The following is a 13,805-nucleotide window of genomic DNA, read 5'->3' on the forward strand; positions in this document are numbered from 1 at the left end:
AGCAGGACCTGCTGTTTATAAATGTAGTACCTTCCCCTGCCTGCAGTCTGTCATAATTCCTGACTCTCTCTCTCTTGCTCTTTCTGCAGGCTGTATGTGAGGCTCTTACTATGGGAAAGAGCAGCCTGGAGAAGAGTTGAAGCTTTTACATTTGTAGATTTCCCCAATAGCCGTTTTAAACATGTTCTTAGTGTCCAGATTGAGAAATAAAACTTCCCTTTGTATCAACACTGTGTTGCGTTCTCTGCTCCCAGAAGAGACCATGTCAATGGCCTGACAGATGGCCCAGCAACACATTAACTCTTCTGAAAAGTGCATTTTCCATCTACTTTTCCTTCCCAACAGAGGTGGCTTGGATGGAATGAACCCTTCATTGCCTTTGAGGAGCGATTAATAAGACTGGGACTTTTCAGGAAAAGACACAACAAAGGGGGGGTATGAAAGAGGTTTATAAAATTATGACTGGTGAGGAGAAAGTGAATAAGGGAGTATTATTTACTCCTTCTCATAACACAAGAACTAGGGGCAACCAAGTGAAATTACTAGGCAGCAGGTTTAAAACAAACAAAAGGAATTATTTCTTCACCTGTGGAACTCCTTGCCAAAGAATGTTGTGAAGGCCAAGACTATAACAGGGTTCAAAAGAACTAGATAAGTTCATGGAGGACAGTTCCATCAATGACTATTAGCCTGGCTGGGCAGGGATGGCATCCCTAGTCTTTGTTTGCCAGATGCTGGAAATGGACGACTGGATGGATCACTTGATTACCTGTTCTGTTCATTCCCTCTGGGACATCTGGCTTTGGCCACTGTCAGAAGACAGGATACTGGGGTAGATGAACCATTGGTCTGACCCAGTATGGCCATTCTTATGCCTCTTAAGATCTAGTGGCCCCGTATACCCTGACCTAGTTATCACAGGCCAGGAATTTCACTGTTACCCCCATATGAAGCCTAGTAACCTGTTTGACTAAAGCATCTTCCAAAAGCCCTCGAGCCTGGATTTGAAGACCCCCCCCCCCACAAGAAGGAGAATCCATCCCCTTCCCGTGGGAGTTTATTCCAAGGAGTAATCATCACCACTATGAAAAATGTGCCTTATTTCTAATTTGAATCTGTTTGCTTTCACCTTCAGCTACTGCCTCTTGCTCTGACTTTCTCCCCTAGATTGAAGAGCCCTTTAGATCCCAGTATCTGAGATCCCAAGGGAGGTATGCTGATAAGCTCGTGTTGATAAGCTGAACAGCCTGAGCTCCCTGGGTCTCACTGCAAGGCATCTTCTCCAGCCCTTGAACCATTTCTGTAGCTCTTTTCTGCACCCTCCTCCATTTTTCAACACTTATTTAAATTAGGACTGTGGATTAATTGCGGTTAACTCACGATTAACTCAAAACAATTAATTGTGATTAATCGCACTGTTAAACAATAAAATACCAATTGAAACTTATTAAATATTTTCGATCTTTTTCTACACTTTTGAATATATTCATTTCAACAGGGCTGGCTTTAGGAAATGCAGGGCCCAATTCGAACACTTTCGACGGGGCCGCGGAAGGGATGACTATATATATAAAAAAAAAAATGTAAAAAACACATAGGGCTTGTACTCACCGGGCGGTGCTCCGAGTCTTCGGCGGGGGGTCCTTCACTCGCTCTAGGTCTTCAGTGGCACTGAAGAACCCATCGCCGAAGTGTCGCCGAAGACCTGGAGTGCCGCCAGGTGAGTAAAAATTAAAAAGGTGCTGTGACGAACTGGGAAAGTTCTTAATGTTTTCTCTGAGTACTGTGTTGGTGCCTCAGTGTCCCCATGGCAGTTCTTAAGTATCTGGCAGAGCAAAGGGCCAGTGCACCTAAATGCCTGGCACTCTGTCTCCTAGCAACTGATGGCCTGGGCCTCTCCTCTGCAAAGGTGCCAGCTGAAGGTGTTGGAAACAAAGGAATCAGGTGACCTCCTGGCCCGGGAAAGGAGCTGAGGAGAGAGGAGGGGCTGGGAGGGGTTGTTAGTCTGAAGCTGGCTGGGGTCAAGGGTGGAGGGCAGACCTGGGGGTCTGGCTCACTGCCCCCCAGAATGGACCCAGCCGAGGGGTCCGGTTCGCTGTATCTACAAGCTCTGTTTTAGACCTTGTTCCTGTCATCGAATAAACCTCTGTTTTACTGGCTGGCTAAAAGTCACATCTGACTGCAAAGTGGGGGTGCAGAACCCGGTGGCTTCCCCAGGACCCCGCTGGGGTGGACTCGCTGTGGGAAGCGCACGGAGGGGCAGAGGATGCTGAATGCTCCAAGGAGAGACCCAGGAGGTGAAGCTGTGTGAGCTTCTTGCCCTGAACAAGTCTGCTCCAAGGGAGAGGAGGCTCCCCAAAGTCCTGACTGGCTTGGTGGGGAGCAGTTCCAGAGCATCGCCCGGTGACTCCGTGACAGGCGCCTCTAGCCAGGGAAGAGATTCTCACTGGGCACGGGGCCCTCTTAGGCGCAGGGCCCGATTCAGGGGAATTGGTGGAATTGGCCTAAAGCCGGCCCTGTATTTCAATTACAACACAATACAAAGTGTACAGCACTCACTCTATTATTTTTATTACAATATTTGCACTGTAAAAATGATGACAAAATAGTATTTTTCAATTCACCTCATACAGGTACTGTACTGCAATCTCTTTATCATGAAAGTGCAGCTTACAAATGTAATGGGTTTTTTTGTTGCATAACTGCATTCAAAAACAAAACAATGAAAAACTTTAGACCTTACAAGTCCACTCAGTCCTACTGCTTGTTCAGCTAATCATTCAGACAAACAAGTATGTTTACATTTGCAGAATATGTTTACAATGTCACCTGAAAGTGAGAACAGGCATTCGCATGGCACTGTTGTAGCGGGCATCGCAAGATACTGGTGTTGGTCCTGCTTTGAGCAGGGGATTGGACTAGATGACCTCCTGAGGTCTCTTCCAATTCTAATATTCTGTGGTTCTATATTTACAGGCCAGATGCACTAAAGATTCATATGCCCCTTCATGCTTAGGCCATCATTCCAGAGGACATGCCTCCATGCTGATGACCCTCGTTAAAAAAATGTGTTAATTAAATTTGTGACTGAACTCCTTGGGGGAGAACTGTATGCCACCTGCTCTGTTTTTTGGCCTGCACCTGCCATATATTTCATTTTATAGCAGTCTCAGATGATGACCCAGCACATGTTGTTCATTTTAAGAACACTTTCACTGCAAATTCGACAAAAGACAAAGAAGATACCAATGTGAAATGTCTAAAGATAGCTACAGCACTTGACCCAAGATTTAAGAATCTGAAGTTCCATCCAAAATCTGAGAGGGGTGAGGTATGGAGCATGCTTTCAAAAGTCTGAAAAGAGCAACACTCTGATGCGGAAACTACAGAGCCCAAACCACCAAAAAAGAAAATCAACCTTCCGCTGGTGGACTCTGACTCAGATGATGAAAATGAACATGTATCGGTCCGCTCTGCTTTGGATCATTATTGAGCAGAACCCATCATCAGCATGGATGCATGTCCTCTGGAATGGTGGGTGAAGCATCAAGGGACATATGACTCTTTAGCACATCTGGCATGTAAATATTTTGTGACACTGGGTACAACAACAGTGCCGTGCAAAGGCCTGTTCTTGCTTTCAGGTGACATTGTAAACAAGAAGCAGGCTGCATTATATTCTGCAAATGTAAACAAATTTGTCTGAGCAATTGGCTGAACAAGCAGTAGGACTGAGTGGACTTGTAAGCTCTAAAGTTTTACATTGTTTTATTTTTGAATGCAGTTTTTTGGGTACATAATTCTACATTTGTAAGTTCAACTTTCATGAGAAAGAGATTGCATTCCAATACTTGTATTGGGTGAATTGAAAAATACTATTGTTATTGTTTTTTAGAGTGCAAATATTTGTAATAAAAAATAAATATAGTGAGCAATGTACAAATTGTATTGTGTAGAATACGAAATTTGTATTGTGTATGAAAATGTAGAAAACATCCACAAATATTCAAATAAATGGTATCCTGTTATTGTTTGACTAATTTTTTTAATTGCTTGACAATCCTAATTTAAGTTTTTTTAAAAAGCTAGCTGGCTGTACTGGATGCAGTATTCCCATATCTGACTCACCAAGGCCAGTTAAAGAGGTAAAATCACCTCACTACTCACTTTTTTAAAACAGACATGGAGTATGAGTCCTCTCAGCTGTATCATCACAATGGGAGTTCACGAGCTGCTTCTTTTCGTCTTAAGACCTGTAAATCCTCTTCAGCCAGTGCTCTCCAGGATCCAGTCCCCCATTCGGTAGGTATGGCCTGCATTCCTTGTTCTGAAATGGCTGTTCCTTGTATTTGGCTGTAGTAAAATCAATGTTATTTGAAGGGCCCAGCTTAGCCTGTATTTTCAGTCTTCTGAACATATTGTCCCATATCCTCTAACAGTGACTTGCTTTCTTCCTTTGAAGCTAGTTGCAACCCTGCAGAGGCTCTCACTTTTGGATGATGGTGTCCAAACTGTGCTAAAGCCTCTTACAGGTAAAGTGTTCCTTGCTCCCCCCTCCCTGCAACAAGACAGTGGATCTCTTACTGGGCTGCATGCAGCATAGTCTACCACAGTACAAGGGGCATTTGTCACAAGCCGATGTCCCTTTGTGTGAGAGCTACCACTAGAGGGTTGCATGCATCATAGCTTCTGTAGGCTGAGTTCATTGTGAACAGCAGGGACTCCTTGGGTGCTCCCACTTCTTCCCCTATCAGCTCTGTGTCTTCCTCTCATTCCCCTGCACTTTAGCAACTCCCTAAAGCCCCACTTGTGGCACGGGCTGTGTGTACCCCATACCAGAGTCCCCCATATCCCTTCCATGCTGGAGTCCTTAATTCTTCCTCCATGGCAGGGGTTGTGTGCGCATGCTCCCCCCCCCCCATTGCATTCAGAAGTTGTGCTCTCTCCAAACATGCCATCAGTTTGAGTTCAGTGTTGTAGCCATGTTGGTCCTAGAACATTAGGGAGAAGATGGGTGAGGTGGTCTCTCTTACTGGACCAACTTCTGCTGAGGAAAGCTTGTCTCTTGACTCACCATCTTGCATGTAAGGCCTTGCAAACTGGGCCAAAAATCACTTAGTTGGACTCTTCTGTTGCTTTAGCTATAGGTAAAACTCTAGCCTGTCTCCAGGGTGGGTTCCTCTAGCAATGATCAGCATCACAGGACTTCTCTTGAGGGGACAGATCTCACATAAACAGGGAAGGAAACTGGCTGTAAAAGCAGCCCTGGCTGGGCAGAGCAGTGCAATCTTGTTCTGGCATCAAGTGGATGGGAGAGTATTGCAGTTTCCTCTAATTTGATTCTTGTCCACAATATCACTCTTCCTTTAGTGGATTACTTAGCTTCCCCTATGTCAGATCCTGTGGAACCGTGTGCTGTGCCCTAGGGAACCTCTCAGTGTGCCTGACCCAAAGGGGTCTGTGATGTTCTGTACCTTGTGGGAACACCCTACACCCCCACATTCATCCTTTTCATATAATTGTGTGGTATCTAATGCAAAGTTTGTCATGTTGGATGTCTTCAGAAGGCTCATGATATACTGAGCATTGTTATGGTAATGTTATAGTAATTGTTATAGGTTGTAATTTCATGTATATAGTTTTGAGGCTGAAAATGTGTCCTCATGGCTTAAAACAAGGCCAGGCAAAAACTCCCCAAGAGCAGAGGGGCAGTTCACACCTCATCAGGCCATGTATGGGACAAACCCAGCCCAGCCTCACAGGAACAGAGGACACTGGCCTAGGCAGCAACAAAGGATCTGTTGGACTCTCAAGTGAGTCACCCCCCTTCCTTTGGTCAGTTTGGCACAGCGATGAGGTAATGCTCACCTGACTCTGAAAGGGACGGGGAAACAAAGTGAAGAGGGAAGAAATAACATGATAAAAGAGAGAGACATTTGCCATGCTCTTCCTCTCTATTCCACCTCCATCTACAGACATCACCACCCAGCGACTGAAGCGCTGCTCTAAGGGGAGAGCCTGGCTGAAAGGGCAGCCAGCCAGCCAGAGGTGAGAAGTATGTCAGTTTGTAAGGGCACTGACAGTGTTAAGATCGGTTTAGAATGCATTTTGCTTTTATTTCATTTGACCAAATCTGACTTAGATTTTAAGTGATTATAAGTGTCATAAACAGATAGCTAAGGGTTAATGTCTCTTTCACCTGGAAAGGAGTAACCTGAAACACCTGACCAAAGGACCAATCAGGAAACAAGACTTTTTCAAATCTGGGTGGAGAGAAGTTTGTGTCTGAGTTCTTTGTTTTTATCTTCTGCCTGTACTCTCTCTCGGCTATGAGAGGATTTCTGTCTCCTGTTTTCTAATCTTCTGTTTCCAGGTTGTAAGTACAAAGATAGGAAGACCATAGGTTTATTTTTTTTGTATTTACATGTGTGTAGTTGCTGGAATGTGTTAAATTGTATTCTTTGTGGATAAGGCTGTATATTCATATTTCTTTTAAGCAATTGACCCTGTATTTGTCACCTTAATACAGAGAGACCATTTTTATGTATTTTTCTTTCTTTTTACATAAAGCTTTCTTTTTTTAAGACCTGTTGGAGTTTTTCTTTAGTGGGGAACTCCAGGGAATTGAGTCTGTAGCTCACCAGGGAATTGGTGGGAGGAAGAAGTCAGGGGGAAATCTGTGTGTGTTAGATTTAGTAGCCTGACTTTGCATTCCCTCTGGGTGAAGGAGGGGAGTGAGGGGGAGCTTGGCTCTCTCTCTCGGTACCTATTTCCAGGACTGGAAATAGGGATGGTGGAATCCCTCTGTTTAGATTCACGGAGCTTGCTTCTGTGTATCTCTCCAGGAACCCAAGGAGGGAACACCTGGAAGGGAGAAGGGGGGGGAAATGGTTTATTCCCCTTTGTTGTAAGACTCAAGGAATTTGGGTCTTGGGGTCCCCAGGGAAAGATGTTGGGGGGACCAGAGTGCCCCAAAACACTCTAATTTTTTGGGTAGTGGCAGCTTTACCAGGTCCAAGCTGGTAACTAAGCTTGGAGGTTTTCATGCTAACACCCATATTTTGGACGCTAAGGTCCAAATCTGGGAACAGGTTATGACAATAAGTCAAAACATATCTTTGTAAATAAATCTGTTTGTTTATTCTACCTGAAGCAGTGTGTTTGGTTTGAAGCATGTCAGAGACTCCTCTTGGGATAACAAGCCTGGTACATATCAATTTCTTTGTTAAATTGACAAACTTCTATAAGCTTGTAGTGTCCAGCGGGCATAATTGGACACTGCAAGACGGAGGATCCTAGGGTTGTGTCTGGGGCTGGAGATATTGGCTAGTGTCATTCGGTTGCATAATCCAAGGAGCAGTTTATATGTCAGAGGCTGTGTGTGAACAGCCCAGGAGTGGGGGTTCTCACAGCAGAGCAGGGTAAGACTGGCTCTCAGAGTCAAGGACTGGAGTGACCTAGCAGATCATTGGTCCAGATAACACCAGGGGTACATCACAGGCACCCACTCTTCCTCAGAGATAAGTCCTGTGGCCTCAATGCCTCAGACTGAGCCTCTGGGCTCCAGCACGCCTGCTTCACACCATGAGTTCTGCCTAAGGAATCCAAGTGAGATAGACTCCTGCTCAGACTTTGCCCTTGGCAGGGATCATTGCACCTCAGCATGTGTTTGTAGTAACACCAGACATCCTTTTCAAAAGAGGTTAGAGCTTATTAATCACCTGGAATACAACAGCAGGAAGGCCTTATGTTAGCACAGCGAAGCAGTGGTAAATACAGGTCAGAATTCAGAGAGGCTGCTGTCGTGGTGGTACCTAGCCAATCTCCTCTCTCTGTGTCCCTTTGTCAGTGCCCTGTGCCAGCTAGTGTCTCTCTCCAAAGGCCATGTTAAGGTTTCTTCCCCACTCTGAACTTTAGGGTACAGCTGTGGAGACCTGCATAGACACTTCTAAGCTTAATTATTAGCTTAGATCTGGTATCACTGCCACCATCCAGAAGTTTCAGTGTCTGGATCACTCCCTTTCCCCCCAAAACCTTCCCCTCCCTGGGTAGCCTTGACCAATTCCTTCACCAATTCCCTGGTGAGTCCAGATCCAATCCCTTGGATTTTAAAACAAGGAGATATTAACCATTTCCCCTCCTTTCTCCCACCAATCCCTGGTGAGTCCAGATCCAATCCCCTTGGATCTAAAAACAAGGAAAAATCAATCAGGTATTAAGAAAAAAAGGCTTTTAATTAAAGAAAAGAAAGGTAAAAATCATCTCTGTAAAATCAGGATGGAAAATACTTTACAGGGTAATCAGATTCATATAGCCCAGAGGAACCCCCTCTAGCCTTAGGTTCAAAGTTACAGCAAACAGAGGTAAAATCCTCTCAGCAAAAAGGAACATTTACAAGTTGAGAAAACAAAAATAAGACTAACACGCCTTGCCTGGCTGTTACTTACAAGTTTGAAACATGGGAGACTGGTTCAGAAAGATTTGAAGAGCCTGGATTGATGTCTGTTCCCTCTTAGTCCCAAGAGCGAACAACCCCCAAAACAAAGAGCACAAACAAAAGCCTTCCCCCCACCAAGATTTGAAAGTATCTTGTCCCCTTATTGGTCCTCTGGTCAGGTGTCAGCCAGGTTTACTGAGCTTCTTAACCCTTTACAGGTAAAAGAAGCATTAACCCTTAACTATCTGTTTATGACAGGCCAGCTTAGATCCTAGCCTGCTGTCACCCCTTTTCCATTGTCTTCCTGCTGCAGCTCATGCTGAGCTCTCATCTTCCACCTGCCACAGGTCCCTGAGGCATCCTATTGTCTGTCTGGGTTTCAGCCGGTCCTTAATCTATTCATGTCACTCCAGGCTATTGTGACCCCAGCACTGCATGTCTCTTGCTTGCCCACAGGAGCATTTTGACCCTTCTGTCCCCACTGGATAGCAACCCCTACTCAAGTAAGTCCCTGCCCTGCCCCCATTCATGAAAATACAACTGAAAATTCCCACTTGGCCACACCCTGCAGCAGGCTCTTCTCTAGCTCAATCTTTTGGTTTTTACTATGTTCAACACTATCACAAATGCCTCAAACTGCAGTGAGGTGGTAGCCAGAAGGGGCCGAGGCAGCTAAGCAAGGACCCTTCGCATTGTGCTGATTGGCTGTTTGCTCCAAATGCTTCCACCCACCTCCCCACTCTGTTCACCTCAGCTGGACTCCACTGCCGCCCCCCCCGTTCCCCACTTACCCCCTTCTCTTCTGCCCTGTCCCTTCCAGGGAGCTGCTCTCCTCCTCAGTAACTCCCCCTCCCAGGAGAAAAAACAGCCTGGCACTAACGTGCCATTTGCTCCCATCGCCTTGTTTGTTCTACCCCTTCCCCACCCTGTGTCCGTCTGGTCTGCTTAAAGCGTGAGCTCTCCTGTGTGTGTACCGCACCTTAGGCACTACTGTCATCAACAGGGCAGTTCTCAGACAGAACAGGCCTCAAGGAAATGAGCCTGTCTCAGAACGAGGTAGGGAAAGGCAGCATTTAAGAAAAAAAACAGTAGAGGCAGATTTCAGAGTTGTAGCCGTATTAGTCTGTATCCATAAAAACAATGAGGAGTCCTTGTGGCATCTTAGAGACTAACACATTTATTTGGGCATAAGCTTTTGTGGGCTATAACCCACTTCATGAGATGCATGGAGTAGAAAATACAGTACGCAGGTATAAATATAAGTAGAGGCAGAGAAATCGCATAAAGTGACTGGCATCAAAAGCTCTGTGAAGGCAGCTACAAGCCAGGCCTCTAGTGCTCCTTTTAAGGGGCGGATCCTCACCTAGTGTAAACTGAGCAGAGGATCTGCCCCGAAGTGGGTGGTGCAGAGATGCATGAGACAAGCACAGCCTCCTTCAGCTGGAAGCTTATGGCAAGGCAAAAGCCTTGAAGCCTCTCAAGCGCCCATGTGAAGAACAGTCATAGGGAGTGCTCACCTAGGCAGAGGAAGTGGGATTTCAGAGCTGACCCAGCCCCCCATTCCCCTTCACAGATGTTAAAGGCAGAAGGGACCTGGTTTATGACACAGGCTGGGGCATTTCATCCAAGAACCCTGGTACTGAGCCCACCACTGATGGTACTATTATGGAAGCTTCATATAAAATAATGATATAAAATATGAAGATTCCCCCTCTGATGCTCACCAAAAAAATCCCCCATCTACAACCTAAGCCCCAGTTTTCACCAGGGCTTGCCCCTTTGTGAGAAGGGTATTGCACTGGAGCAAGAGATGGGTATGTGTGTGACATCTTTTATTAGAAAAATGTTCCCACCAAAAAATGGTGTTTTTCATGGGAAAATGTCACATTTTGACAGCTTCTTGACAGCCACGTGTTTAGTTTTAAAATTTCCCAATTTTTGTTCCATTTTTAATTGTATTTTCCAAATTGGTTTTTGAAACCTGACAAATCTAGATTTTTTTTTTTAATTCTTGTTTTCCTCCCTCCACCTCTCTTTTTTCTCCTTTTTCTCCACTGGAGAGACAAGGTGGGTGAGGTAAGATTTTTTCTTGGTCTCTTGGTAAGAGAAAGTTATTACCCTGCCTGTGAGCCACTCCAGACAGCTTGACAAATCTAATCATAGAAATGTAGGCTGGAAGGGACCTCAAGAAGTCATCTAGTCCTTCCCCCATGCAGAGGCAGGATTAAATACACCTAAATCATCCCTGAGAGGTGATTGTCTAGCCTGTTTTTAAAACCCTCCTATGACCATTTCCCTAGGTAACCTGTTTCAGTGCTTAACTAGCCTCATGATCAGAGTTTTTCCAACCTCAGTTTCCACTATTGCAAACTAAGCTCATTACATCTTGTCTTGCCCTTGGGGGACATGGAGAACCATTGATCACCGTCCTCTTTAACAACCTTTTCCATATTTGAAAACGTATCGTGTGCTACCTCAGTGTTCTCTTTGCCTTTGTTTCATACCTTTCCTCCAAGGATCTGAACATTCTTCAGACTCTTGTGAATGGCCCACCGTTCTCCCAGAGTGGTACAGGAGACTTAGTGTCCCATTTGACAGAAGGGGAGACATACAGAAAGTCCAGGTGTGTTGTTAACACAAAGACCTCATGAGGCAGTAGTCATGTTGAGCGGCCTGGCACTGTGCTGTCATCACTGGACAAACACTCCCACCATGTGGCGGAAAGAAAAGTCCTGATGATGTACTAAATTTGAGCAGAGTCCTAGTTCCATATTTAAACATGATTCTTCTTGAAAGTCTTAGCACTTGTTTATCATTTGTATTTTGAAATTACTGGAGCAGCAGGTGTCATGGAGCGAGATTGAATATTTTGAAACCCACTGATGCAAAAAGAGGAAGATTACCATGCATAGGGCAGCGGGCCCTGTAATTTTATTTTGACACAAAACTGTCAGGTTTCTTTTCTCCAGCTTTAGGTTTTATTGAATTGCAATATGTATCAGAGTCTAAATGCAGGACAGCAGAGAGCAAATCTCTTTATGTCAAGACCAGTTCTTTATTCATAGTATTTGTCTAGCTCTTGAGGTGTGATGCCTTTGGAAGGTCAAATCAAGGTCAGAAACCAACCAGGATAACCAATTTCACTTGTGTTAGGCTGGCAATTGCAAAACAAATGCATGATTAGCTGCGTTAAACTGGCAATTTTTTAAAAGCTCTACCAATATTTGTTTCATTGTTTCCTTGTCCTCCACTGTCAGCATCCATCTGTTGTCTTGCCCTTAGATTGGGAACTTTTTAGGACAGGGACTGTCTTTCTGTTCTGGCTTTGTACAGGGGCTAGCACAGTGGGGTCCTGCTGTGACGAAGTGGGACTGTTCTTAATGTTTCCTCTGAATACCATGTGGGTGCCTCAGTTTCCCCTATGTATTTCTTAAGTCTCCAGCATGCATAAGTGGCTGACATTCTGTCTCCCTGGCAACAAATGGCCTGGGCCCTTACCCTCTGCAAGGGGATGCTAAAGGTTTGGGAGAACAAAGAGGTCAGGTGACCTCCTGGCCTGGGAAAGGAACTCAGCAGACAAGGAGGGGCTGGCGGGGGTTTCAGTCTGGAGCTGGCTGGGGACGGGAAGTGAGGGCAGACAGGGTTGTCTGGCTTGTTGGGCCCCAGAATGTACCTGGCTGAGGGGTCCCATTCTCAGTATCTACAAGCTCTGTTTTAGACCATGTTCCTCTCATCTAATAAACCTCTGTTTTACTGGCTGGCTGACAGTCACGTCTGACTGTGAAGTGGGTGTGTGTGCAGGACCCTCTGGTTTCCTCAGGATCCTGCCTGGGTGGACTCGCTGTGGAAAGCGCACGGAGGGGCATATGCTGAATGCTCCAAGGAGAGACCTAGGAAGTGAAGCCGTGTGAGCTTCTTGCCCTGAAGACAGTCTGCTCTAAGGGAGAGGAGGCTCCCCAAAGTCCTGCCTGGCTTTGTGGGGAGCAGTTCCAAAGCATCACCCGGGGACTTTGTGATACCTGCTTTAAGGCTAACACTCCTGGGCGCTACTGCAATACACCTACATACTAATATGATTGATTGTATTGCTGTAGTGCTTGGGAGCTCTAGTCTTGGATCAGGCGCCCATAGTGCTAGGCGCTGTCCAAACACAGAACAAAAAGATGGCCCCTGCCCCAGAGAGCTTCCAGTCTGGGAAGTTGGCAGTTCTAGGTCCTAAGCATTTTGGCAGGTGTTAATGGCCACTACGTGGACTAATTCACCTGGCCCCTGTGTATATGAGGCACCTTATGGATAGGGTTCACCTGGCAGCTGTCTAGTGTAAGCAAATACAAGTAGTAGGAAGGCTTATTATTTGTACTGTGGTAGCAAGGAGGAGTCTCAGTCATAGATTTTAAGGTCCAAGGGGCCATTGTGACCATTTGGTCTGCCCTCCTAGCACAGGTCAGAGAGAACCTCACCCAGTGATTCTTGCATCACACCCATCACTTTTAGATCTTTTAGAAAGATACTTTTTTGATTTAAAGGCTTCAGGGGATGAAGAATCCACTATGACCCTAGGTGAGTTGTTCCGGTAGTTAATTTCTCTCACTATTAAAAAATTGCACCTTATTTCTAGTCTGAATCTCTCTAATTTCAGCTTCCAACCATTGGCGTTCATTCTGCCTTTGTCAGCTCCATTGAAGAACATTCTGCAATTGGAAATCTCCTCCCTGTGTAGGTACTTGAGTTCAAGTCACCTTTCAACCTTCCCTTCAATGGTGACCACTTCCTCTCAGCCAGGAGCCCATTGGTTCTCAACCAGGGAGACGTGAACCCCTAGGGGCAAACAGAGGTCTTTCAGGGCATACATTAACTCATCTAGATATTTGCCCAGTTTTACAACAGGCTACATAAAAAGTACTAGCAAAGTTAGTACAAACTAAAATTTCATAGAGGCAATGATGTGTTTATACTGCTCTATAGACTGTACACTGAAATGTAAGTACAATAGTTATATTCCAATTGATTTATGCTGTCCTTATGCATAGAATGTCCTCCAAGAACTCATCCATAAAGCCACTCGACTTTCCTTCAAATCCTTCCTCCAGGCCCCCCCGACAAGGAATTAGCCCTGGCCAAGTAGGGGCCCCAAGGGGAAGAGCCGAGACACACTTGACTCTACATTTTATCCCTCTCACTCCACCCTTGGTCTTTTCCACAGAATGTAAACTCTGTGGGGCAGGGACCCTCATCTCTATACGTGCAGGCAGTGCTAAGCACAGCAAGGGTGCTAACAGAGTGCAAATCACACACCACGCAGCAACACTGAACCACTTTTCCAGGGTTTTTGTCCTTTGCTGCCAGTCCAATGGGTCTGTGACCACTT

At 45.5% G+C, this 13,805-nt stretch overlaps 1 protein-coding gene across 1 annotated transcript in view; it reads left to right on the forward strand.

Annotated features, from left to right (window-relative positions):
* LOC115642578 overlaps window positions 1–13,805 on the forward strand; it is a 53,631-nt gene that overhangs the window by 26,945 nt on the left and 12,881 nt on the right. Inside the window, exons 7-9 of the mRNA XM_030546196.1 lie at window positions 4,181–4,302; window positions 4,463–4,532; window positions 5,976–6,048. Coding sequence (XP_030402056.1) covers window positions 4,181–4,302; window positions 4,463–4,532; window positions 5,976–6,048 — 265 coding nt within the window. The remainder of the gene's footprint in view (window positions 1–4,180; window positions 4,303–4,462; window positions 4,533–5,975; window positions 6,049–13,805) is intronic.

Source organism: Gopherus evgoodei, unplaced genomic scaffold (genome assembly GCF_007399415.2).
Source record: "Gopherus evgoodei ecotype Sinaloan lineage unplaced genomic scaffold, rGopEvg1_v1.p scaffold_42_arrow_ctg1, whole genome shotgun sequence".
NCBI lineage: Eukaryota > Metazoa > Chordata > Testudines > Testudinidae > Gopherus > Gopherus evgoodei.